The 25,498-nt window shown below is 26.4% G+C and overlaps 1 protein-coding gene across 2 annotated transcripts in view; it reads left to right on the top strand.

Annotated features, from left to right (window-relative positions):
- The first annotated feature begins 4,758 nt into the window (after positions 1-4,758).
- The window catches only part of LOC136085742 (uncharacterized), an 81,123-nt gene continuing 60,383 nt past the window's right edge, over positions 4,759-25,498 (top strand). Inside the window, exons 1-2 of one of the 2 annotated variants that reach the window (XM_065807111.1) lie at positions 4,759-5,027; positions 21,085-21,109. In XM_065807111.1, coding sequence (XP_065663183.1) covers positions 4,784-5,027; positions 21,085-21,109 — 269 coding nt within the window. In that variant the 5' untranslated portion in view covers positions 4,759-4,783. Of the gene's footprint in view, positions 5,044-21,084; positions 21,110-25,498 lie in introns of both variants that reach the window. The other variant, XM_065807112.1, reaches the window with a different exon arrangement.

The raw sequence follows: 25,498 nt of genomic DNA, 5'->3' as shown, positions 1-25,498 counted from the left end.
AGCTATTCCTGATGACACAATCCGTATAATAAAACATTGTAGAAAAACCTTACTTTATTTTAATAAGGAAACTTGGAAAAAGAAAAACATACATGACTGCTTTGATGTAACAATGGGCAGTTATGACGGAGCAGAAATTTGTGAATTTGTTGGACTATATATTTTAGATTTGTTAAGTAAAATAATCAATATAAAAGATTTAGGCCTTTATCGCGACGATGGTTTAATAGTAATGCGTAGAAAATCTGGTCCACAGCTTGACAAAATTAGAAAAGATATTATAAAAATTTTTAAAAATATTGGCTTTCAAATCGAAATAAACATAAATTTAGAAATTGTGAATTTTCTTGATGTCACATTTAACCTCTCTGAAAATTCATATAAGCCTTTCAAAAAACCAAACGATGAACTATTATATATTAACATTAACTCCAACCATCCACCCCAAGTTCTAAAACAAATCCCGATTTCAATTAATAACAGACTAAACCAAAACTCCTAAAATGAAAATGTATTCAATTCCTCTAAACGAATATTTGAAGATGCCCTAAAAAAAAGTGGTTTTGAAAATTTTGAACTAAAATTTGACCCTGAAAAAAAGAATACAAAAAAACGAAATAGAACTAGAAATGTAATTTGGTTCAACCCCCCATATAGCAAAAATGTTTCTACTAACATAGGAAAAGTGTTTTTAAAATTGGTTGATAAGCATTTCCCGCGATCTAATAAACTACATAAAATTTTTAATCGAAATACAATTAAAGTTAGCTACAGTTGCACAAAAAATATGGAAAGAATTATAAAAGGTCACAATAAGGCTTTGTTAAACAAAAAAGAAATCCTAAATGAAAAAACTACAGAAAATTGTAATTGTAAACAAAAAATCAATTGTCCAATGAGTGGAAGTTGTTTATCAAAAAATGTGGTATATAAATGTGTTGTTTCCTCTAAGAATGTACCTGATAAACAATATATTGGCATAACAGAGGGTGAATGGAAAAAACGTTTTGCCAATCATAAGCAATCTTTCAAGAATAAAAAGTATTCAAAAGACACCATGCTGTCAAAATATATATGGGAATTAAAAGAAACAAATATTGATGATTTTATACTGAATTGGTCTATCCTTAAAACAGCGCCTGCATATAACAATATTTCCAAAAAATGCATACTATGCCTACAAGAAAAATTTGAAATAATTACACATGCAAATCAAGAATGCTTATTAAACAAAAGATCGGAATTAATTTCTAAATGTAGGCACGAAAATAAGTTTCTCCTAAAAAACTATAAAAATAAATGAGTTCAAATAATATTTACATTAACTACCCTTTTTAAAAAAACATTTAAAAAAAATAGCATAAGTAATCATTTCTAAAGAATTCTTTTTATAATAGTGTCAGCAAATTCCACAAATGTGTGAAAATTTACAGTAGTTAAGACATTTGCAACTTCCTGTAATTTAATTTTGGTATAAATTGAAGTTTTATTAATTTGATCATCCATTTCTGATGAATCTTTGTTGATGAAACACAGTGTTAAATGGAAAAAATTTTTGTTAAGTGATTTTCTACTACTAATATAAATTGCTCTGTTCTTTTAAGAACATTGAGCACTCTATTGTGTAGAATACTTTTTAAAGTTGTTTAAATATATATATATATATATATATATATATATATATATATATATATATATATATATATATATATATATATATATATATATATATATATATATATATATATATATATATATATATATATATATATATATGTATATTAGGGTGGAGTGAATTTTATTTTTTTTTACAATTTATTTAGCCTGGGTGTGCAAAAGTTGTCTATTCATTTCAGAAATACTCTGGAAAAATATCAATGCTCTAGGAAATTTTCTTGAGGTGCCTCCAGACCTTTAAAATTTTAATGGGTCCCTAATATTATATAAAAAAAAGTTTTTTAAAAGTATGTCATGTTGGGTCTCAAAAGAAGCAAAATTTTATAAAAATTTCAAAAATAACAACTATTTTATAAATAAACTTTTTTCATTTTTAGTTTAAAAGGTCATTTTTTCTGCAATAACCTATGAAATAACAATTTTTTAAAAAATTATTTTTTTTTTTTTAAATTTTTTTTTAAATTTTTATTCTTTTGAGACCCAACATGACATACTTTTGAAAAACTTTTTTTTAAATAATATTAGGGACCCATTAAAATTTTAAAGGTCTGGAGGCACCTCAAGAAAATTTCCTAGAGCATTGATATTTTTCCAGAGTATTTCTGAAATGAATAGACAACTTTTGCACACCCAAGCTAAATGAATTGTAAAAAAAAATAAAATTCACTCCACCCTAATGTATATGCTTGCGTCTTCTTCTGCGGCTGAAAATTCAGCCTCTCTAAACGATTATAAATTGCTTCTGCGACTGAAAATTTACGCATGCGCATACTTTACACTTTCTTCTGTTTTGATTTTAAGTTTCGGTTTTTTCTTGGCGGCTTATTGAGTTATAAAGACAAAAAAATTGAAATATGTTACAATTTTGTTGATTATAAAAAGATAGTACGAATTTGAATTTAAGAATGAGTTTAATATAATTCAACGTACAATGAAAAACAGTTTTTATGTCAGCAACAACAATAATTTAATAACTATATGTATCTTTACTAAACTTTAGTACTTAATTACCAGAACATTTTTGTCCAAACACTTTTACAAAACTGTGTTAATTATTAATTTATTTTGATGTCAAAAACATAAGATCTTAAAACATTGATAATTTTTTATTTCAACTTATATTAATAACAGCATTTCAGAAATAACTCTTTTAAAACATTTCAGAAATAATTTCATTACAGAGATTATTTCAAATGTTTTCGAAATAATCTCTGAAATGTTTCCACAGCCTGTGGAAATATTTTTCATATAAAAAGGTTTCTCTTTTTAAAGTTTTTCAAGCAGTAGTTTTTCAATCAATATTGCATATGTATTTCTTCATCCCATTGATGTGAAACTTCTTGAAGTCTCCAGTGGATGTAATACTAACTTTTTTCAATTGCACAAATTCTTGTTTTAAAATAAAGATACCAACCTGTGACAACAAGCTTGACTTGAGTCAAAGGGCAACACTTTTGGGTAAAAAAAAAAAATACATAAGCAATTGTATGTCTATGCTATGATCATTTACTAACACAAGATATAAACTGTCAACAGATTGATTTGACAGAAATAGACAAAGATTTATTCTATATATATATATATATATATATATATATATATATATATATATATATATATATATATATATATATATAAATATATATAAATTATTAGAAATCACTTATTAATTTCTATTTTTTTACACAATGTTTTGTCAATAAAATTCAGAAAATTGATTTTCTCAAGAGTCTTTATTGACTAAACATTGTGTAAAAAAATTGAAATTAATAAGTGATTTTTAATAATTTATTATTGCTCTCTTCTGTTAAGAACATTGAGCACTCTATTTTATAGAATACATATATAATTGTATATTTTTTTTTATATATATATATATATATATATATATATATATATATATATATATATATTAAAATATACATATTAAAATTTTTATTGTACATACCTATCTCTTTCAGTTTTATATGATTTATATTGAGTGTAGGCTATATAGTTTATAAACAGATATATTATGTCATATATAGCAAAACAGTTTATTGGAGCCTATAGAAAATTGCTTGTGCATAGTGATATTCAAGATGTTGTTCGTGGAAACTGTTTGCCTTCGCAAATTGTACCTATTTTGACAGTTTCTAGTAAATACATAGGCAATGAAAATATTGATGTTCCTTCTGTTAGTGTTTTGAATAACTCTACTAGCAGAAATAGGATTATTGAACCACAAGAAAACTCTGTTACAGATCACGGCATATTGCAGGGTTTGTTGTATTTAAGCTGGGAAATTCGCTGCATTGTGAAACATGTTTTTCAGCCCTAAATACAAATATCAATATGAGCAACATGCATTAATAAACTTGAAAACAAAAGGGGCTTTGTTATTTCCCTCAAAGAATGTACTTGACATTTGCATTTTCTAACTGATTATTTGCAAACAAATAATCAGTTAGAAAACAATTCTTTGTAGAAAAATATAATCTAGAAATCATAACTACCTAATTATTTAATCATTTGTTGCAATGTTTTCATTTGATTTCAGCGAAAACTTCTAATAAAATATAAAGTTGCGCGCAAAACATAACAATGTTTTGGGTTAACCAAGATGGTGACTGAATTTCAAAAGTGGCTTCAGCACGTTTTATACAAAATATAAACTATGCCGTCTCCTGTTATTAAACCTCCTTAGTAACATTGCGGAAAATAAGAGAAAGTCCTTAAAGAATATTTAAATTAAAGAATTTAAAAATTGATTTGCAATAGTATTGTAGTGTTGGCAATAGGCTGTTGTTTGCAAACAACAGCCTATTGCCAACATGCTGTTGTTCAGTTAGGTTATGTGAGAAAGTGGCAAGGTTAGCTGTAAGAGAGCTAGAAAGATCACATAAAAAAGTGGTTATAAAATAGTTAAGAAAGATTGTATTACGCGAAGAAGTAGATATAAAAGAACCAAGAAGTTGTTAAGAATTGATAATTGTAACGAGTCATTTCATTTATGGACCTATTAATCAAAATTTATTTATTTAATTGAATTTGTTTAAAAATGTAATAATACATAATATTATATAATAATTTTAAAAGTTTTATATTTAGCAATTATTTTGACAAAATGGATGATAAAAAACATAAAGACACTTTGCTGAAGGTTGCAAATAAACTTTTGGCTGAAAATGTTAATGCTCTTAAATATATTTGTTCTGATATTGGCGATGGTATTCTTGAAAATATTAAAGAACCTATTTATTTAATTCGAGCATTAGAATACCATGGTGTATTAGGGGTAAACAACTATGATAAATTTGTCGAATTACTGAAAGAAATTGGAAGGGAAGACTTGGTTGAGTATTTTTCAAGTGAGTTTAACATTTTGTGTTTTATATTGTAATATTTTATTTATACGTTATTTAAGTTATAAATAGATAAAAAATTTCTACCATAAGTCAGTTTACACTAGCATAAAGGTATTTTTACAATTGTTATTTTTAAACAGGAAAGTTTATTATATATTTTATAGTTGTTTTTTTAACTTAATATGTAAAATATGACTTGATCAAAGCAAAAATGTATGTTTAATAACAAAATCTTTTTATTTGTAAATAATATAAAAATTAAATCGTTTAAATTTAAATTACATAACACAAAAATAATTTTAAAATAATAAACTCATTCATTCAAGTTTTAATTCTAAACGCTTTTTCTTATACTTGATTGCTCTCTCGCTTGGAGCTATTTCAGCGTAATTTTAAAGTGTAAATCTCAAATTAGAAAAAAAAATTTACAAAGAAGAGATGTAACAAATAAAATTTTATAAAATTATTGTTTCAATAAAAAATCAATTAAACATATGCCAATTAATAGTAAAATAAAATTTGATTGATTGTTCTTTTTAACAATTTTTCTAGAAAACATTACGATGCTTGATAAATAAATATCTGAACAACAACCGTTTCGGATAATTGTTTCTCTGATGTTTTTATAGTATGATTGCATTTCAGTGCAACTAAAAAAACTATTACTAAAATGAAATCAATATCATAGTTATTTTATTTCTCCTTATATAAATATATATATATATATATATATATATATATATATATATATATATATATATATATATATATATATATATATATATATATATATATGTATACAGGGTGTTAGCCAGGAAAAAAATTCATACAGCGTTTTAGCGAAATTGGAAATTTAGGTGCCGCCAAGAAAAAAAAAAGAAAAAGGTCATTACATTCTGACATTTAAAAAAGTAGATACAATTTTTTAGAAACAATTAAGTTTCAATAAAAATTTTCTATTTTTGCTGGGTTATTCATAGGAATATTTTTCTATTTTTTTTTCAGGAATATTTCTATATTTTATAAATGTTTAATTCTAATTATTCAACTTGTTTCATTTTGAGCAATCTTCGTCAGTTTTCATTTTTAAATCGCTTATCTCCTTTGTTTAAAATTGTAGAGAGAAAACAAGAAAAAAAGACAATTGTTTGCAATTTTTTTAATGAATGAATTAATAAATTTATTCATTGAAACTTTGATCTATTTTAATTGCGTACATCGCTTTTAAATACAGTTGTAAAAGGTTTAAACGAGTAGTTACATATATTGTCTTCTGTTATTTTTATTTTTATTTTTAAATTATAAATGTAAAAAAAATGCTAAATAGTATTTAATTTTTAACAAAACATTTTTGACGATTTCCAAGATCCTCTTGTAACTTTTTAACTTGCTAAAACAACTTTTTAATTAACGACAGTCGATAAAAAACACTATACGTTATACGTAGGAATGCCAGAATTTTACGGCTTTTACGAAGGAAAACACTGAAAAAAAATTATTACAGGTTTTTAAAATCTGTAAAATTTTAATTTTCGTAAAATCCAGACGTTGGCAACCCTAATTATATGGAAAGATTTTGAATGTTTCAGTTTTTAAATACTTTAGCATTTTAAAACTAAAAATTTAAAAATACTTAAAAAAATTTTCTTAACTTTCTTACATAGGTAATCGTATTATTGTTCATCATATTTTATATTACAATTTTTATCATAGATACATTCAAAAGTTAAAAAACTTATTTAAATCAATAGCTTTTAAATGAAAGTTAAATTAAAGTTTCCGAAATTTTAATAACTTTAATTGAAAAACTTGGTTGGCTCGCCAATTTCCGTCAAATATAATGCTACTTTAATTTAAATACTCGGTGTAGTTAAGGCGATTTACAAATTATTCGAACTTTATTAATTTATTTGAAATTAGCATGATTTTATAAGCGTATTATGTCCAAACAAAAGCTTTAGATGTTATATTTTTTTTTGCTTCAGGTTTTTTTAATATTTGAAGAAACTTTTCTCTTTTTTATATAATTTTCTAATCCTTTTTACTACCCATAATAATGAATTTAAAGAATACCATTTCGGAGTCTTTAGATTACTTTCGCTCATCGGCGTTAACTAAATTATAAATCTTTTGAAAAAGTGCCTTTATTTTCTATAGATCCTAGTTCTAATCGTTTCTGACCTATATTAGCATTATATAGTTGTCAAAATACAATATTTCTATCAATTTTTACAAAAAATACAAGAATTCCGATCAAAAAAGAACTTGCAATCAAGAACAAGCACCAATAAACGATCGGAAGAGATCTTATTTTTAATCTATGATGTTCATTTTACCTAAAAATCGTGTTTATTGAAAATCTTATTCGAATTTGGACAAGCGATTGGGATTTTAAAAAGATTTAAAAAAAAAAAGAATCAAAATATCATACAGACGCTATAGTATTTTAAAATGAGGGTATCAACTAAATTTAATCGGCATGTTTAAATATCTAGTACATTAGGTATTTAAGTAAAAAAATATATTTAAATACAAAAACTAACTTTTTTTTTTTTTTTTTTCAATTTACAGATATACATTAAATATCTACGTAAATTTTGTATTTGTAAATTAAAAAAAAATTTTTTTTTTGCAATTATTGTAAATATTGTTAATAATTAATAATATTATAATATTATTTAATTATCTTCGTTTATATTTTACGCAAATATAAAATATATAATACGTTTCATTGCATGTTTTTCGGTTTACTTTACCAGCTAACTTATTTTACCGAAATTATTAATTAATCTTTTAATATAAAAACGTTATTAACTTATTTTAAATTATAATATTTATTAATATGCAAATTTCATTTGTAACTTTCCTAACTTAAGATAAACAGCAAGAATGTAAATAAAGATTTTTTGAATAACAAAAATAAATTAATGAAATAATTTATTAAACAATTTATTGAACAATTTTAATTCGAGAATAATTGACGTCAATTAAAAATTAAAAATAATTTTTTTTTCAACTTTTGAATGAATGATCTTGCTTGTTAATGATGACACGTTTTTTCACATTAAAAAATTGATCTTAATTTTTAATTCATTAACTTAATTCATTTCCTTGTCGTGCGTACTAATTGCGTTTTTTACTTTAAATCTGAAACATTTAATTTTTTTTTTTTACCATGATCTTAAGAACCTTTACATGGGTGTACAATTAGTTGCAGTTGATAATAACGAACAAAGTGAGTGGAGGGCATTGGATAGAACAATTTCCCAATTTTCACATCTAGGTTGTGGCTTTTTAGTGCCAAACAAATATTTCTCCATATCAAACCATTATATCTCTCAACTTGTCCATTACTGATTGGATGATATGGAGTAGAATTACTTGTTGCAATTCCTTTCTGAGTCAGGTAAGATTTTAGTTCATTAGATATGAATGATGAGCCTCTGTCAGAATGAATGTAAAACGGAAAACCACAAAAAGAGAATATTTGGTCTAAACATTTCACAACGGTTGTTAAACTGATATCTGGACACGGGATAGCAAATGGATACTGAGAATATTCATCAATAACTGTTAATAAATACTTATTTCTAGAATTAGATGACAATGGTCCTTTAAAATCCATACTTAGACGATCCATTGGACGTATCGATTTGATTAACTTACTGACATTTGTAGATCGATAAAACTTTGGTTTTAATTGTAAACAAATATGGCAGTTAGAACAAACTTTCTTGACCTCTTCCGTGGAAAAAGGTAAGTTCTTAGATTTAACAAATGTTAAATCTAAGAACTTACTCCTCTCAGGACAACCACTTGAGGTTGTCCTGAGCCTCCTCTCAGGACAACCTCAAGTGGTTGTCCTGAGAGGGCAACCACTTGAAACAGTACACAAACTTGGTTTATGCACTGCAGCTGTAACACTGTGGGTCTTATTGATTGGCTGGCCAAGACAAACTTTAGAAAAACGCCCTTTTTTTCCACATTTAAAACGTAACATTTTGAGCCGGATAATTTTTCCGAGCAGAGGTTTGATTAAGTTGGTTGTGAGGTTGATTACCATAATAAATACAATTTGTTTGTGGATGAATAGGCATTGCATTTAGTGCTGCTGAAGATTCTTCTGTTAACTTTATAGTAGCAACAATATTTGTACTGGTTGATGATGAGGGTTCTGTATAAAAGACTCAGAGTTCCTCTAAGCAATGTCAAGATGGCAAGCTTGGTTAAATGCTGATTGTAAATTCAATGTTGAATTTTCAAGAAGGCGTTGGTGAATGTAATTTGAAGTTATTCCAGTAATAAAAGCGTCTCCTATTTGTTCCTCTCGATATTGTTCACAATATTGAGAGGACAGTTTTTGCTAAGTTTGCGTAGTTCCTGAAGAGAGTCTTCAAGAGATTCACCTGATGTTTGATGTCTTATAAGTAATTGATGCCTTGCAAAAATTTCATTAGGTTTTTATATATTTTCTTTAGGTTTTTATATAAAAGTTTTCCAGGGTTTCAATGATGCTCTATCGCACTCTTCAATGTAATCATAAACATTGGATAATACAAAATTAATGATGTAGCGAAATTTATCTGGAGCGTCTACTCCACAATCCTCTATGAAATTCTCAAATGTTCGTTTCCAATGCTTCCATTCTTTCAAAGTAGATGGTACATTATGGTCAATACCGAGCCTCGTTGGTTTTAAGATCTTTGACATTGATATATATATATATATATATATATATATATATATATATATATATATATATATATATATATATATATATATATATATATATATATATATATATATATATATATATATATATTGTTGAATAAATTGTGATGAACCCAGTAAAAATAGAGTTTAAATATATACATAATACAAGTAGTTCAAAAACAATAATATAAACACTAGGAATCACAACAAATAATAAGTACTTTTTAAAAAAATTATAAAAACAAATGACCAGAATAAAATTATCCTAATTCTAAATAATTCTTTTCATAATTATTTTTTTGATTTAATCTAGTTTAACTTCCTTGTTGAAAAAATAGCTACAGTTTTTATTTAATTAATTATAATATTTCCTTTTGAAATATTTTTTCTATAATTTGAATTTTTTAATGCATAGACATTCCTCCTGATGAACCTACAGAAGATGAAACAGCCTGTCAAAGAAAGTTTTAGTTGTGTTTTTATTAATTTGTGTTTTTATTAATATATATATATATATATATATATATATATATATATATATATATATATATAGATATAGATATATATAAGAAACTATTAAAAGGTGGTTGCATGGCTTATCTGACCACGAATATAAAGTTTTATTTTGGCAACTTGGCTATGGCTTTACATATGTTTTGATAAGTTTGCAGGTTTTAAAAATGCGCTAGAAAAATGAAATTAAACGAATAAAATAAATAAAAGATAAACCAGAGAATATTAAAGTATAAAGTTGATTTATTTAGGCCTCCTAGGCAAAGACTTTACCAGCCTGCTAACCAGCCTCGAACCCCCACTTCATCTATTAGGCTGCCATAGATGTAAACCTAAATTGAGGCCATATAAGGAGCCCTATGTTATGATTTAGGGTTAATTAACAGGACTGAGACAACTGCATAGCTCATTGCTTAGGAGGATGTGCTCTATGAATGAGTCATGTTCTCTTGACTCATTCATAGAGCACATCCTCCTAATCAATGAGCTATGCAGTTAAACTTAAATCATGCCAAAAGAGTTAAACTTAAATTATGCCAAAAGTAACCCAAAATGTTAAACATTTATGGCTATCCCTGCCACCTAACTGTTTTTGAGGTGTTTTTTTTACAAATATTCATGGTCTCTGAAGCATTTTTTTGTCAGTTGAATCTTACCTCTTGCAAAAATCACAGAACAAGCCTTTTCTTATTAACACTAATTTAAATTCTTGTATTCCTTCTTCAGATCTCAGTGTTGATGGGTACTATCCTTTGATCAAGAAATACTCTAAATGCTTGATTTAGGGGTATACATGTGCCTCAATTTCAAGGTTCAAATCTTTTGACCATTCTTTTATGTACTTCCGTTTAGCACCTCTTCACTCTATCACCTTTCTCTTTGTTCTTTATCATTCTTCTTATTCCCAGGACTGCACTCTTTTAAATGTAATTTCTGATCGAATTGACCTGTTCTCTCTTTTTACCCCTCTGCCAATATTGTTGTTATTGGTGACTTTAATGCTCATCATTACAAGCACATCTTACTACTACCATAAGCTTACTGGGATTCTTTTCATATTTTTTTTCGTGACAGTCTTTGGTTTAATATCTTCTCCCTCTGCTGATTAATGTGCCTACTACATAACCTAAATTAAGGCTGGAATGGATGTTTTTATTCCCTCTTTTTGGTTCCATATCAAGCCTCATTCTACTCCATGGTTTTCTGCTTCTAGTGCAGCTGGTATATCTAATCATAATATTTTTTTTCATCTTTTTTATAAGAACAAGTTTCTAGAGATCAAATGTTTCTCTATTTATTATTGCAAGAAATGGATGTAAAAAGGTGCTGTCTGATACTTAACTCCATTATTCTCAATTCACTAAATCTTGTATCTTGTTTCAGAAGTTAGGCTCTAAAGAGTTTTGGAAAATTTTCTACAGTGTTGTTGACAAGGGGAGGTATAACATTCCATCTCTCATTCATTGGACTGATCTTATTACCTCTCCCTAGGATAAGGCATAACTATTTGCATAGAACTTTTCTTCTAGTTTGCCTCTTCAATCTTAAGGCCATTTTCTTCATTCCACTCCAGTTAAACAGGTTAACCCATTAGACATTCAGCTTCCGTTGCTAAAGTCATATCTCAATGAAACTCTTCTATGGCTTGTGGTCCAGACATTATTCCTGTCATAGTCTTGCAAAAGTGTTTTCCAGAACTCTCTTCAATTCTCTCTAAACTATTTAATTAGTGCTTGGCTGAGTTTTGTTTTCCTGCCTGCTTGAAAATAGCATCTGTTGTTCCAATTGTCAAAAACTCAGGTGAGCGTTCTGACCTCTAATTATCGTCTTATCATTATTGTCTTTGAGTCTTTGATCAAATTTCTCACATCCCATCTTGAGTTAAATAACTTACTCTCAGACAGTGAATACAGTTTTTGATCCTCTTGCACTACTGCTGACTTGCTAACTGCTGTGATTGAAAGAATTTATCGTATTATCAAGTAAAGTTTTAGAGATTATCAAATTGCTTCTTTCTAACCACTTTATTAATCATCCTCGAAGACCAACACTCTTCTTTATTTCCAGTAACTTCTGGAGTACCTCAAAGTTCTATCCTTGGGTCTGTTTTGTTTCTTATATACATTAATGATCTTCCTAAAAAACGTTGCATCTTAAGCTCTTTTTTCTGATGACTTAACTTTTTCCTCCTGTCTTGACAAAAAGTCTTCACTTTTTGATCGCTTAGAACAGACAGCCAATCTTGAATCTGATCTGACTTCTGTAACAGATTGTGGCTCATAGTGGCTTGTAAATTTTAACTCAAACCAAACTTAGTTATTTAGTGCAAAAACTATTGCAGTACTGTTGGAATTTCTATAGTAATGAATGGCAACTCTCTCACTGAGTATTCTTCTTTGTGCATTCTTGATTTATCGTTTACTTCTGACCTTTCATGAAAACCGTATGCACAATCAATTGCTAAATTAGCATCCGCTAAGGTTGCTTAACTTTATCATGCTTGATCATCTTATTCACCCCTGTATGGTATACTGTTGTCATACTTGGACTGGTTCTTCTATTCATGCTCTTTCTCTTTTATAGACAAGGTCCAAAAACGCATTATAAACATAGTTGGACTTGCTTTCGTAGGTCCAACTTTGTTTATAAATCGAGCCTCTTTCCCATCATTGTAAAGTTTAAAAAGCCAAGCCTCTTTCCCATCGTCGTAAAGTTGCATCTCTTTCTCTTTTCTATAAATACTATCATGGATGCTGCTCAAAGTAGTTATCATTTCTAGTTCCATCAACTAAAATGCATTCTTGTTGGACTCGTCATTCAGCAAAGTCTCATTCTTGAATGTATATTTAATATATTTTAATATATTTAATGTATCGTAATGTATATTTTAATGTATTTAAAGTATCTGCATGCTTTCAAAACTTTTGTCTAGCTTTTTCTCCCACTTTTTAACTCTTTGGAACTCTCTCCCTTCATGTTTTCCTGATTTATACAACCTTCAACTTTTCAAGTCTTCTGTCAACCATTTCCTTGCTCTATAACTTTATTCCTCTTTTCTAGTAACTCCTAACTTAAAAGTGGATGCTTGCAGTCTTGTTAGGAGTGAATCAGAACAGAAAACTAATGAAAAATCTTATGCAGCAATATAAACAATTTTTATGAGAAAGCCCTCAAAAACTTTGCAAAATTAATTCAATTTGCAAAAACTTTGCAAAATTAAAGTATCTCTAAAAAGATGCCTAAAGTATCTCTAAAAAGAAGCCTAAAATATCTCTAAAAAGAAGCCTAAGCCTACAGAAATAAAGACTTGAAAGAAGATTACTTCTTTCAAGTTTTTGGTATCCAGGAGCTTTAAAAATATAAAAAAGCAAATGGGCTACTAATTGGGAAAAAATCAAGACTTAAAGGTCAGAAGAACAATCAATTTTTGAACCTGGAGTCCTTAGGTATAATAATGGCAAGGACTCCGGGGCTCCAGGACTTATTAAATATCATAACTTTCAAGTCATTGAATATCATAACTTTTTTCTTATAGTAGATCATTAATCAACCAACATGTTTGGAGCTTCTGGACACCAGAGACCATGAAAAAAATAAAGTTATAAAGCTGGAGTCCTTTTGGGACTCCGCATCCCTATGTGGTATTATATATAGTTTATATTTTTTTGGTAATTTATTGCTAAATAATAGCCTATATGAGCTAATTAATCAAAAGTTATGCTACAGAAAATAAAAGATTAAGAAAGACAGAGAATTGCAAATAAAAAGAGAAAAAAAAGAGTAGACCTCGACTGTAGTGTGAATAAAATGAAAAAAAAAAAAATTTTTAAGTGAAAGCCCTATTAACTCAATATAGACACGCCTATATTGTGTAAATAGGGCTTCGTGGTTATTGACTCAACAACACTCTTTGACTTATATCAAGAAGTTTGGTTAAAGTTAAAACTAAAAGCAATCCTGTTAATAATATTTCAACACAATTCAAAGTAACACTTAAACATAGTTACAGCATTTTAGGTAAATGTTTATTTAAAGTTTCTTTTAAGATACCCGGTGCCAGGTACTGCAAAAAAAATGCTGATTCCGGATACCTGGGAAAACACCAGAATTACCGGGTCCCCAAGTCCAAACCAGATGCCCGGCACATCACTAGAATAATGTGGGCGCACATGGCATAACTCTTCCCTGAAAAAATTCCAGTAACTTGGTAATGTATAATCAGAGAATACATAAAAAGACACAAAATTTACATTAAAGATGCAAAAAAACAATTTTTAATGCATAAACTTGATGATAATGATTATACATCTTATATTTATATTTCTCCGAAATATTGGAAAAACAAAAATCCAGGCAATATGAGAGTGATTTGAATGCTGAATAACTAACAATAAAAACGACAACAATTATTATCAGTTATTATAATTGTTATAAGAAAACTTTATTTTCAGATGGTTTTCTTAAATTCAGTAATTGACACATTCAAAGCAAGTGAATGGGCTTTGCTTCAAAAAATTTCCTCACTTTTAGAACTCTTCACAGTACAAGCGGATATACTTGAGTTTCTACCATCTATACTCATCTTGGAATGCGATCTGCAAGAACATCCTATCAAAAAGACTTAGACAGCGAATACTCTTGGAGATCTATGTCGAAGGTTTAAATTCTGCAGCCTGACTCAGCTATGTTTAATCCACGTCCGTTTGCTAAAGGATCATTTTTCTTTTCATAAGATTTTCCTGTTGCTTTAGAAAAATAATATTTACTTGTCTTTGTCGTTCTTCATTTGACATTGATATAACAAAGTAGAATCAAATGATCCAGACCCTAAAATAAAAAGCATAAATTAAACATTAAACAATTTTTTTATTACCTTTTTAATTTACTGTTTAGTTATTGTATTGTTATACGGTACTTATGATTTATCTGAAATATTGTAATGAAATTTCAGACAAAAGCTCCGTTAAGTTTAACGGAGAGATAAGAATATGGCCCCAGACCTCCAAACTTTTTATTTTTCAATTATTTTAGTTATCTAAACAATTGTTTGTGGGGATTGTGACAGAATTACAAGCAGTTGCAGAGTCAAATGGATTTGAATGTGAATCTGCTTCCATGAAGAGCTTTAAGTTCTTGTAGAATAAAATCCTTTTAAATAACGGAATTATTAATAACCTAGACAATGTCACTGTTTTAGGTCATTTGTCAAGATATTTGGACAACATTAAGTGTAATGACGCACTGCCAGGTAATGGCTTGCTCTTTTGGAAACAAAACAAAAGCAATGTAGTAAGATTGTGATTGTTGGTTAAGATTTGTAGACAAAACATCACTGGCGTGTGTGGAAATGTTTTTTTCTATTTGTGGAATTTTAACTGTTGGGTGCTGTATTCGAAAATAAACATCATTAGAGATAAGAGTTTTTACGAAACAAAACAAGAATATGTGATTGAAATTCAAGCATTTATTTTCTTACAGTCTCAAAAAAAGTCTCAATTCTATTATTAAATGACGGTTTTAAAATTGTTTGCTTATTTATTTTGTATTATATTATATTAAGAAATTGCTTTAATAAAGTTGCCTTGAAATTTTGATAATGATACTTAATAAGTTAATATCTTGTTCAAAATTTCCAAAAAATCTTAATAGGAGTGAAATATTAACTATTAATTAGGAACTGAAATAAGAAGCAGAATTAGGAACTGAAATAAGAAGCAGAATTATTGAAATCATAAGATCTGAACTGAAATGAATTTTAAGAGAACTGATTTAAAACTGAAATAGGAATTATTTTATAAGTAAAATTAAAATAAGAAATTAAATCAGCGCTACAAGTACTGAATATAAACTGAAATAGAAATTATATTTCAAGCTCAAATATCACTGTTACCAACAACTTCAATCCCCGCACTCTCCAGATTACATCGGAAATGAAAGCTGCCTTAAAATTTGCACATTAAAAGTACCAACTCATGCTTGAGGAAGATACAAAACATGCAATGCTATCAATGCTGTCAGAAAGCCATTGTTTTGTCTGAAATTAAAGAGCTAAAATCTCAAATGGGTCTCCTTACAAAAACTTCATTGATGCTAGAAAAATAGTTTATTTTGAGTGTGGAAGAAGTCGAAAAGAAAAACAATATATCATTGGTTAGTAAAGCGAATACTTTAAAAAGAAAAAGTGATGAGAAAATGATATTGCTAGATTGCAGGGAACATTATCACTATGGAAGAAGGGAGAAAGGAACTGAATTAACAATTGTCGCTTTTTGACAATTTATTGATATAAAATATTATTTATGATGATATTTATGCATTTATGCATTAGAGCCAGTAAAAAAGATTCAATTATTTTTTGCCTAATAAAAGATTTTATTTAAAAGCTCTTTGTGTTTAATTGATCAAGTATGATGAAATAGACCTTTTCAAATTATTTTCTTTATAAAGATTATGTTAAAAGTAATTTGAAAACTTTTTAAGGTTTATTATATCCATTATGATTTTTGTATTGCAATTTTAAAAAAGTTTAACCAAAAAATTACTTTTCAAAATGATTTTTTTAAACAGACAATGTGTCAGTTTCTGATTCTAAGCCCTGTTACAGCTTGTTTAAACTACACCTGTTTAAACTTCTGCATTTTCAGTTGATGATGTATTTAATTAAAAGGACTAGATTATGCGCATTTTAATAGGTTAGTCTGGTTATCCATGCTTAAAATATTTTTTCAATGTTTCTAAGCTGTTTTGTTATACTATGCTGTTTTTATCTGAAGATATATTGTTGGATTAGCAAAGGTACAGCTACAAATTGTGATAACAAAGGCACACCTACAAATAGTGATAACAACTGACTAACCCAAGGTCTCTTTTAAAGGGATCCCCAAGTGCTGAGACAAGCTATGTTCATATTAAAGAGAATGATAAAAAAAAAATGTTTGGTCAGAATTTTTTTTTTAAGTAAAACAAAATAATAAAGGTATACCAAAAAAAAAACTTTGTTGTTTTGCTCAATGTTAGCCAATCTCTTTAAAATATACTCCGCAATCTACAGACTTTATAATTTCTTCAAGCGCATTTATTTCCAAAGAGTTTTAGTAAATGACATTATTGTAGAATTTCGATTAGAAATCTGAAAATATTTTCTTTTTTTTTTTATCAAATTATATAATTTTTTTTTTATTATTATAGATTACAAAAGAATTTGTTTAGTTACTTATTATTATATAAAGGTTTTTTTTTCATCATAAATTACTGTAGAATTTCTTTAGTTATTTTCTTTTTAAATTATTGCGAAGTTCGCATTGAAAATATGAATAAAATATTTCAGGTATTTTTAGCTCATCTGTTGCTATAAATTATTTTTGTATTATATATATATATATATATATATATATATATATATATATATATATATATATATATATATATATATATATATATATATATATATTGTTATATTATATTATCAAGAACAAATAAGAGCCATATTGTGTTATCATAAAAAGTTATCACTTGACAAAGTTAAAAATTTTGAGTAATCCTTGATTAAAAAAAACTTCTTTAAATTTAGTTCTAAAATAAAGCAGTGCCAACACTGTAAAATTTAACTCGTAGAAGTGTATAAGTATTTAACTAAGTAATTAAAAACGTCTTTTGAAAAAAAACATTTTTTTATACATTAAATGAGTTTTGTTTTGGACTTGATGTTTTAATAACTATTTATAAAACAATGGTTTTTAAGCACTTTGCTTTTCTTATTGTTCAATGATGCGTGTTAAAATCTTATTTAATTAAAAAGTTCATTTGTTTAGCTTTCTATTGATATATAGTTTGTATGGTTTTAAAAAGATTTACTATTCGAATTTTAATTAGTTGTCAATGTTATATATATGTATATTATCCAAATTTTATTCAAAAAATGTGTGTTAAGATTTTTATTTAAACCGCTCGTAGCGAAATAGTTAACCTTATGAAAGTTTAATTAATAGCATTTATTTGCTAAACTTTTCATCAGGTACAAGTATTCTCAAAATTCTTATTTAGTCATGCGAGAATATTTTTAATGCAATTTATTCTGTAAAACATGTATTGCTAATATTATTTTTTTTTTTAATTAAACAGATATTGGTCAAGATTGCAAAAAAGTGTAGCATTATCAAATAAATTTTAAAATTGAAATTGTTTAATGAAAAACTTTTTATTGTCAATATAGGTAGTTTTTTGATTTGTAATTTTAAGAGACAGATTTTAATGTAAAATACTTGCCCAATACAACATAAATTGGGAAATACTAAATATGTTTTTTAATGCGCACTGCAACACATTGACAATTTTAATTGCCATCTGTCTTGAATTATTGCCATAAAACATCAATTATTGCTTTAATTAATAAAATAGTGGTCCGTAAATTTAACTGTAAAATCTATAAATATTTTCAAACTAAAAATTTAAGAATTCAGCAAATATCTCTAATAAATGATGTTGTTTACTAAAATTCTTTACTTATTAAAAATTAGGAAGTTGTATAATTTCATTTCCATGAGAGAACAAAAATGTCATTGTGATAAACGGCTTAGATAAACTAGAAAAAAAGTTCACATTGCTTACATAAAAATAAAAAAAATTCAGAATATATAATAAGGTGATCAACGTCTTTTTTGAATTTATTATATTTATTATATTTTAACATAAAAATATTATTTTATTTGGTTCTTGCACTCTATAAAAAAACATTCTTTTGTTTAGCTTTCTATTAAACTACTAACTTTTTTTGAAGATCATTTGAAACATATGTTTTTCTGAAACCTATGTTTTTCTTAGTGTTCATTCATAGTCAATCTAAATAATAAGATCTATACTAACATGTATAATAAGATCTATATCAATATCATAATAAACATTTTATTAAAACCATTGCCAATGTTAAAAATGGTTAGGGAAATTCATCTGGTTTTTAAAAAAGTCAGTGAAAAGTCAGGAAAAAGTCAAAGAATTTCTTATAAATAATTGGCTACGAACCCTGTAATACTTATAGCCTTTAATTGAGAGATAGAATACTAAGCTTCTGATTCCTAATTAATATTACATCTTGTGAATCTGGTGATTTGTTTTTTTGTTTTTTTTTTTGGTGACAATTGCATTTTGAAATATGTTTTATTTTTTGAAGCTTTAAAACTTTAAAAAAAATTTTTTTTCTTTGTAATAAAGTTCAACACACTATCTTTTTTATACTATTTTATAATATTTTATAATAATTTTATAAATACTAGGCAAATTAAACTGGCAAAATAAAAATTTAAAAACTAAATAAAACTTTAGATTTACGAATAAAATAGAAATCACATTGTTTATGATTTTATCAGTATTTATTAGTCACTTAGCAAAAGGATAGTTACATTTATCTTCCCAACCATCTCTCCATTCAATATATAGTTTCAAAATTTCCCTCTTAATAGAATACATTGCTATAAAACAGTTATCATAAATGTTGTGATATAAATAGAATACAAACAACTTAAATAAAATAATATTTATTGATAATTTTTATTTATTTATTATTTTACTTGACGAATATTTATATATAAGATAAATTACTTCAGAAATTATTTAAATTCTGTTATCAACATAAGTCCTGTTATAAAATATAATAAAAATTAGAATCAATTGAATTAATAAGGTTATTAGAAATGTTATAAAAAACATTTAAATAAATTTTTAACTTATTTTTAAATTCAGTCAATGAGTTGATTTTCCTAATTTCTAATTGTAGATCATTATAGACTCTTTCACCAGAGTAATAGAAAGAAATTTTTGCAAATTTAAGTTGGATTTTTGGAATTTTAATTAGGTTGCTGTTATTTCTTGTTGCTTTTCAATGGTTTGACAACTTTAAAGTAGTTTGTAAAGTTTGAGCATGATAAACCAAGAGTGCTTCTGAATAAAGAAAGAAAAATTTGCAAGAATAGTGATTTTGTGTTTACTTTGTGCTACTGTTTGCATTTATTATACGAGATGCATTTATGCAAATTTTCTAGCTTATCTGTTTTTGATTTTGGTAGGTTGAGGCAAAGATTTCCATAGATACATAAATAGATCTAGTAGATATAAAACAACCTATCTGATTACTCTCCGAACTCTCCATGAGTAAAGAAAAAAAACTGCGTAATTTTGTTTATTTTATATTTCAAAATTTTGTCTCGCTAAAACTTTAGTTTTGTTAAATTTCATAAGATTTTAACTTGACATTTAACACATTTAATTATCACTTTAAAGTGTAAACAAAAATTTCGCAAAAAAACCATTTTGCTTAATAAGACAAGTTTGAAATTATTTTATATATCATAGCTGAAGATATACAAAATTATCTTTATATTTTCATGTCCATAAAGAGTTGAAATTTAAGTATTTTGGTGGACATTACAAAAATAATACCTTTTTCATTTAAAACAAATAAAAACAAAACTATAAATGCATTGAAAACTAACTTTTTGTAAAAAAATTATCAATGTCCACATTATTGTCTAAATTAGGTAGAGTCGACATTTATTTGTAAGTGTTCTAAACTTCTAAAACTATCAAGCATGAAGATAAGTTATTAAATCTGTGACATCCATATTAGTATATACTAATGTATATATTATAAAGGAATTTGAAAATTTTTTATCTTGTACTGCTAATAACTACTATAAGTAAATAGAGAAATAAAATCAATTTTTAGATATATATATTACAACTGTTTAAATTCTATTAGTTGTAAAGTTTTTTAAATAGATTTGACTAATTATAAATAAATTATAAATGAATTGTAAATTGTCTAATTATAATTATGTTTCAGGTGAACTTATATCAAAAAGAAATATGTAAGTACTCTAATTTTATTTGTTGTTAGCATTATTATATAGAAGCTTTACAGAAAGCTAATGACAGAATTAGTTGTCAGTTATCATTATTAGTATTTGTAATCTATTTGTATTCAATATTCAATTTGCATTACAATCAATATTTTTGATTATTGTCTTGGATTGTTAAGGTTTTAAATGATATAATTCATCTGAGATATATGAGATATGCAGCGTGCAGAATTAACCTCATGGTTAAAAATAACCATGTTTCCATAATTCTTTGTCAATAACATGTTTAACTTCATTTTTGAAAATAAAAAGCGTTTTCTACTACATTATATACTTTTTTATAATTTTATAATTTAGCAGCCATGGCGCATTGGTCATGCTTGATTGAATGAAAAGATCTTGAGTTCCATTATATATTTCGGAATAATTCATAATTCTATTAACTATTTTTTAAGTTACTAACACAACTAACTTTTTTTAACTAGCATAATTAACTTTAATATTTTTACGATATTTCTACCAACTAAAATGATGTTTCATTAAACATGTGAATCTAAATAACCAATAGCATTTGATAAATGATGTTAATCTAACTTTTTACACTTTTGCTTTTATCTTCACTTTTGTTGCAGTTAAATAACATTATTTGGAAAAGGAACAAACAATTATTTTTTCGTTAGCAAAATGTGTTTGTTAATTGGCAAGAAATATTTGGCTGTTTACTTTTTTATAATATAAAGAGATTTTGGTGAATTTATGTAAGTTTGTATATTACCAAATTTAGCACTTATTTTCATTTACCAGGTTATTTTTTTTTGTATTTTTAACGTAATTACGACAAACGTTTTTCAAATAAGTTTATCTTTGTTATAATGTTTCATTAGAAGGAACAAAACAGTGAGGTGAAATCTATTTCAAAGTAAATCCATTTGAAACAAATTTTAATCACAATGTTTGTAAAACAAAAGATGACTTTTTATAAGAAATCCATGTAAAACTTTAAAAACTGCTTTTTATGTCAATTTGTAAGCCTTCTCAGAAAGCATGTGCGGTCGCACGCCTTGTTTGTCCACCTTCAAAGTAATTTATTTAGACAACTTGACCACGTTTTTATAAAGTAATTGTTTTAAGAATTTGCAGCAAAATAAAGCTCTAAGAAACTACAGAGAATTTTAAAATTAAAATTAAAAAAAATTAAAATATATATATTCTATTGAGATAATGTCACTCAAATTAAAATTTTTTTGTCTGCCAAGATGGTTCACAAACAACTCATGTTTGATATTATCTTATGTTGTTTTCTTCGTTAGCTATACTTGAGTTTATCGTTTATCAATTTTTGTAAAAAATGGTCTATTGTTGTATTTTAAATTGCAGTAATCTTTCTGAAAACTGCAAGAAATTGTTTTATCAAATTCCTAAGGTTATAAATCATTATGATAAAGATACTGTTGTCAGCAGAAAAAAGAGCAATATGGTTTGCTATTATAAAGCGCAAAGATTTTAATTGCACTACAGAATTTGTTCTGATCATTTTTATTTGGGTTTGTTATTAAGTTAGTATTTCTCAATCATATATAAAAACTATATTTAAGATATTTTTATAAAATCCTAATATACAATACATTTATATAATATACATTTATAATATAATTTTACTAACACAATATGTAATACTTAAATCATATTGCGTTGTCCAAAACGCAATACTTCTTTCTAGTATTTTACTTACTCCAATATTATGTTTATATTATAAAGATAATATTAGAGAAAAAAAACTAAAAAACTTGTTTACAGTGATTGGACATACGCATTATGATTAGTACTACAAGTACTACAAGTAAAATATACAAATGAAGTATATATATTGTTACGTTTTCAGGAAAACCTTTAAAATTTTTTGAAAAGACACACCCTAATTGGAACCCAGCACTTAAAATGGGCTATAAAGGCAAAAGTTTCGATAGCAAAAGATTTGAGTGGACACAAATTGACATCTCAGCATAAATAATTAAATCACTTGAAAATAAATTGTTAGAAAAAGATAGCATGATTTAGCAGTTAAATAAAGAACTAAGTCTTAATAAAATTGGAACTATGGAATGGTTTGTTACCAATAATAAAGTGACATTTTATACTTGTCTAAAAAATATTAAAATGCTTATGACTTTGTATGACTTAATATGCAGTGATATGCCCCATGCATTTAGATCGGTGTTGTCCAAGTTCAATAGATTGACTTTGTCTTTGATGAGATTAAATCTTAATTTAACCTTAAAAGACCTTGCCTATCCTTTTGAAGTTAGTAACTCAACAGTTTCTTCTGTATTTATTAAACTAACAGATGTCTTATATATTTATGCCAATTCATAAAATGGCCTTCACGTGCAGGCCGTTTTATGAGTACATACAGTTATGGAAAACTGTACCTAATTGTTTTTGGAAACATTTTGGTACAAAGGTAGTTGTAATAATTAAAATATTCAAGAAAAAATTTGCAAAATTAGTATAAAAAAACAAAGCTTTTACATTAAAAAATTCAATTATTTTGTTTTATTTTTATTATTGTTAGTCAATAAAATACTGCAAGAAGTTAAAAAGCTATGTTTATATTTAAATTTTATATCTTATTTTGAAAACATTTAGAAACAAGAAAAGGAGGAAGGGTAGGTTCAAAGTTCTAGAGCACATTAATACTTCTAAAGTTTTTTTTACTAGAAGAAACTTAAAAAATGATAAAATGATTTTTTTTTCAATTAAAATAAATTTATAAGATTTCTAACAAAAATAGGATTTCTAACAAAAATAGGATTACAGAAGTTATTCTTCCAATATGCAATAGCTATTCTTCTATATCCTCTAAAATAAAAGTATTTTATTGTTTTTTAGTAAAAAGTTGTTTACAATGTGGAAACATCCATTTTTTCTTTGGTTTATTATTTAACTTTAAACATTTTAAATGAAATAGTTATCTCAAACAATTAATGTTATTACACGGAAACAGTCATCTTCTTTTCCATTGCAATAACAATTTTTCATACTTACATTTAAAAGTGTATTTTCTTCATCTAACTTTCGTGTTAAATATTTAGCCACTAGTTCTGGGAGTAATACACATTTAAACTTTATTTCACACTCTTTAATAATATCTTGCTACAACTTTTTATCGGGGAAAACGCATTCTATGTGGTAGTTTTTTTCTTTGTAAATAAAGAAATCACAATACTTTTTTTTGCATAAGTTTATCTGAGTTTGAATTTGATAATAATATGGATGATTTCTTGGTAGCTTTGTAACACCATCAATATTTTGTAAACAAAAGTTTTTTTTATTTTTAAAAGCTTCAAAAATGAAATTATCTTTATGTTTAAATGGGCTTTTTTTTCAATACACACATCACCAGAGCAAGAGCATTAAATAATTGCATCATGTGATGTTACCATATCAAAATACTCAGTGGACAAAAACAAACCACAATCCAAAATCTTCCAATTTTCATGATGGGCACTAACATCATCTGTGTAAATGCTTAATGCTTTTTTCTCATGAACATTCCCGTAGCTTGTAGCTTGTGTTGAAAAGCTATTACTGACAGGATAGCAAATTTTTTTAATCAAAGATGTTTGTTTATTTTGAATAGAATGCATTACATTGTAAACATTTGATGCAGTAATTCTGCCAGCAGGCTATAAAAACCAATTTTTTGATAGAGCTTTCTTGTTAATTTCTCAACAGCTATTTGTTGTTCATCAGTAACTTGACTAAATTCAATGTTTTCACAGTGTTGACATAACTCAAAGTAACTAATATTTAATAAATTTGTATTTTAAATATCAGATAACAATAAGTTAATATGTTGTTTTGGAATATAAATATCGTCATAAGGAGGTATTATAGATAAAATTGCAGGTTTAGAATTGCACAGACTCAGTTGCTTATATAATACGTCAACTTGTTTTTGTGAAGGTCCTTAATACTTTTCCAAACACGACTGTTAACTTTTTTTTATCAACAACAGGTTCACTAGAAGTTACATAGTTTTCTTTAAGTTTGTCTTCAAACTTTCTTTTAAGAGTATCTGGTGATTTAAAGTTTATATCAATAGCTCCAATGTGCGAACAAGACTCTCCTTAACCAGCCATACAGTTGCAGTGAGCAGATAATACATCACCATCTATATGGGTTACAACCCAGGTAAATATTGGAGGCTCATTTAATCGTTAAAAATGCAAAACCTTAAATATAATTTTATATATATTACTAATTTATTATATCTAATGTTATAAGAGCTACATAACTTTTTCAAAAATTTATCAAAAGGTTATGAAGTTTATATGAAAGCCAAAATATTATATGAAGGCTTTGTATACTATTTTGGCATTCATATTACATTCATTG

Source organism: Hydra vulgaris, chromosome 10 (genome assembly GCF_038396675.1).
Source record: "Hydra vulgaris chromosome 10, alternate assembly HydraT2T_AEP".
Taxonomy (NCBI): Eukaryota; Metazoa; Cnidaria; class Hydrozoa; order Anthoathecata; family Hydridae; genus Hydra; species Hydra vulgaris.
The sequence above is the reverse complement of the archived record's forward strand: the minus strand, read 5'-3'. Positions and strand labels throughout refer to the sequence as shown.